Source organism: Alexandromys fortis, unplaced genomic scaffold, assembly GCF_014885135.2.
Source record: "Alexandromys fortis isolate MF-2015 unplaced genomic scaffold, M_Fortis_MF-2015_v1.1 scaffold_89, whole genome shotgun sequence".
NCBI lineage: Eukaryota > Metazoa > Chordata > Mammalia > Rodentia > Cricetidae > Alexandromys > Alexandromys fortis.
Genome location: NW_026067973.1, coordinates 226025 through 228674, shown reverse-complemented (window position 1 = coordinate 228674; position 2650 = coordinate 226025). Strand labels below are relative to the sequence as shown.

Here is a 2650-nt window from a genome sequence, read left to right as displayed (position 1 = left end):
AAAGTCTTTTTCCATGCCTAGGAGAGTCTCATGTTCTGTATTTTTTTTTCTGTGCAGAGTGTTCAAGGCAGCAAACGCTACCCTGCGTACAGGCTGGAGGAGCAAGACGACGTGGGGTAGCGTTGGAAGGACAAATACTGTTTAGTCATTTCCAGACTCAGGAGGCACTGAGACAGTGTCCCAGATGGATGCTGGACTAGAAGTACCAGCCAAGAGCTCCAGCCCCTTGTCCTGGCCATCTTCTTCCTCAAGGGAAGGTTTTGGGGCCAGCAAGATGGATCTGCAGATAAAGACACTTGTCGCCAAGTCTGGCCACCTGAGTTTGATTCCCAGGTCCCACACTGTGGAAGGAGAGAACCAACCCTCACAAGCTTTCCTCTGGCCCCCTCAGGTGCTCGCTTGCTCTCTCCCACATACGCATGCACAAGAACACGCACACATGTGCACATACACACACACACTAAAATAAATAAAAACGCAATAATTTTTTAAAGAGCAGTTTCTATTGGTAGGGAACGAGAGGGGAGAGACTGAGACAGTCCAAATGGAGCTTAAAAGTCTTTCCACTTTAAACCTTCAGGAAGACGTTTTTTATGTTGCGGACAGGGTGGGACTAACCAAGGTGTGCAGGCTGGAAAAGGGGAGACTGGGCTCTGGAGATGGTGAAGGAGAACCCTGGTCAGGATAGGATCCCCTTGAAAGGTGATTTACCTGCGGTGGGGGGCAGGGTGATGGCAACGGCAGAGTAGAGAAACAGCCTGCCACACGGTGGTAGGGATTGGGCTTGGAAGGGGAGGATGGTTACAAAGTTGGAGCAGAGCAAAACAAAACACACATAGACATACCCACACAAAACCTAAACAAAACACGCCAGTATACCATATGTAGGCACCTTCGGGTCCAGTCCTACTCGGGTCCAGTCCTACACTATTGTGGACCAAGTCAGGAAACGAGACCACCGTGGAAGAAAAACCCACCTGGAGGGGAAATGGATCAATGTCTGCCGCAGGTCTTCATGAAAGAAGTGACATTCAGGGTAACAGGACAGAGCAGGAGGAAGAGCAGGTGCTGCTGTGAGTCTGTAAACCAGCTGCCTTGGGGATCAGAGGATGATAAATACTGAGTCAGGACCCTTGGATGCAAGATGGCTGCCATGGATGTGTTATAGGATCCTGGATAAGTCTCTCTCTCTCTCTCTCTCTCTCTCTCTCTCTCTCTCTCTCTCCTACAGGGACCTCTTGTGCAAAATTGGAGGGAGGGGTAGTCTAGGTCCTTTCTAGCCAGACCGTCTACAAGTTTGTTTGTGGGCGGAACATCGTTATTTCTGAGTCAGAACATGGCTCCGTAGCTGCGTTTATGTTGTGTTTTCATTTGGTAATTTCATTTCTTGGTCTTCTAGTATTATTTTAGGGTTGTTCCCCTTGAAAACTTCTAGCTTATCTCTTCCATACTTGAGCTGAAAAGGTAAGGGGAGGGGGTACTCCTTCCTGGCTGGGCCAATGGATGGCAGTAACAGGTTGATCAAGTGCCTTGGCTTGCCTAGGACTGAGGGGTTTCCCAGGACAGGGGACTTCCTTTTGGTTCTGGGCAAACTGGTATGGTCGGTCACCCCCATGACGAGAAAAGTGAAGACCTAGAGGTGGCTAGAAACACTCTTTTCTTGTCCCTTTCTGTAAGGAGTTTCCCAAGTCTGTGTGCCTCCCTCATAGAGAGCCAGTGAGCAGGAGCAAAAGGCCGCCCTTCACCTCAGACCCCTGGCCCACTTCAGACCACAGCTGCCAGGAAAGATGCTGAAAAGCTTGACTAGTGCTGATGCTGTGAGGGAGTTTCCCTTTTTCTTTAAAGAAAGAAAAAATAAAGGAAAAACACACATACACACACACACACACGCACACACACAAAACAAAAAAGACCCAGTGGAAAAAAAAAATGATGAGTTGAGAGGCAAGTGGCAAGCCCTCCACAGCCCCAGGAGACAGCACGCAGCTCATTTGTTTAAATTTGCAGCTGACGCCTGCCACCTCTCCATAGGCACCAGCACAGAGCTTCTCAGCATCAGTGTGGTGTGAGCAGTCTGGTGACGCAGGACTGCAGCTATGAACTACCCACTAACCCTGGACACGGACTTCAGCACCTATAACAACCTGGAGGACCTGGTGAGTAGGCAGGAGGTGCCCTGCCCTGCTGTCCAGGTCCTGCTTGGGATTTTAGATATTCTGTGTCAAGGGAGAGGGCACAGCTTGGGAATCCCTCCGCGAGGATTGTAGGACACAGGCCAATGTACAGATGCCTGTGCTTTTAGACGTTTATTGTCTACTATGTGGTGCTATTAACAGATACCAGAGGGAGAGGGCAGGCAGAGAATGAGGTTCCACATCCCCTCTTGGTTCTTCAATGGAGAGTCCTCTCTTTGTCTCTTTGGGTTAGAATGGCAAAGCATTTCAGAAGTTCTCTCTTCCTCTCTCTGTCTTTCAAGACAGGGTTTCTCTGTGTATCCCTGGCTGTCCTGGAACTCATTCTGTAGACCAGGTTAGCCTTGAACTTACAGAGATCCTCCTGCCCAAGTGCTGGGTTTAAAGGCATGAGTCCACACCTAGCTAGAAGCTTCCTTTTTTCTCTTTCTTTTTTTTTTGGGGGGGGGGGGGTGGGG

The 2650-nt window shown here is 49.5% G+C and overlaps 1 protein-coding gene across 1 annotated transcript in view; it reads left to right on the top strand.

Annotated features, from left to right (window-relative positions):
* Nucleotides 1-2067: 2067 nt before the first annotated feature.
* The window catches only part of Cxcr5 (C-X-C motif chemokine receptor 5), a 14821-nt gene continuing 14238 nt past the window's right edge, over nucleotides 2068-2650 (top strand). Inside the window, exon 1 of the mRNA XM_050156195.1 lies at nucleotides 2068-2156. Coding sequence (XP_050012152.1) covers nucleotides 2097-2156 — 60 coding nt within the window. The 5' untranslated portion in view covers nucleotides 2068-2096. The remainder of the gene's footprint in view (nucleotides 2157-2650) is intronic.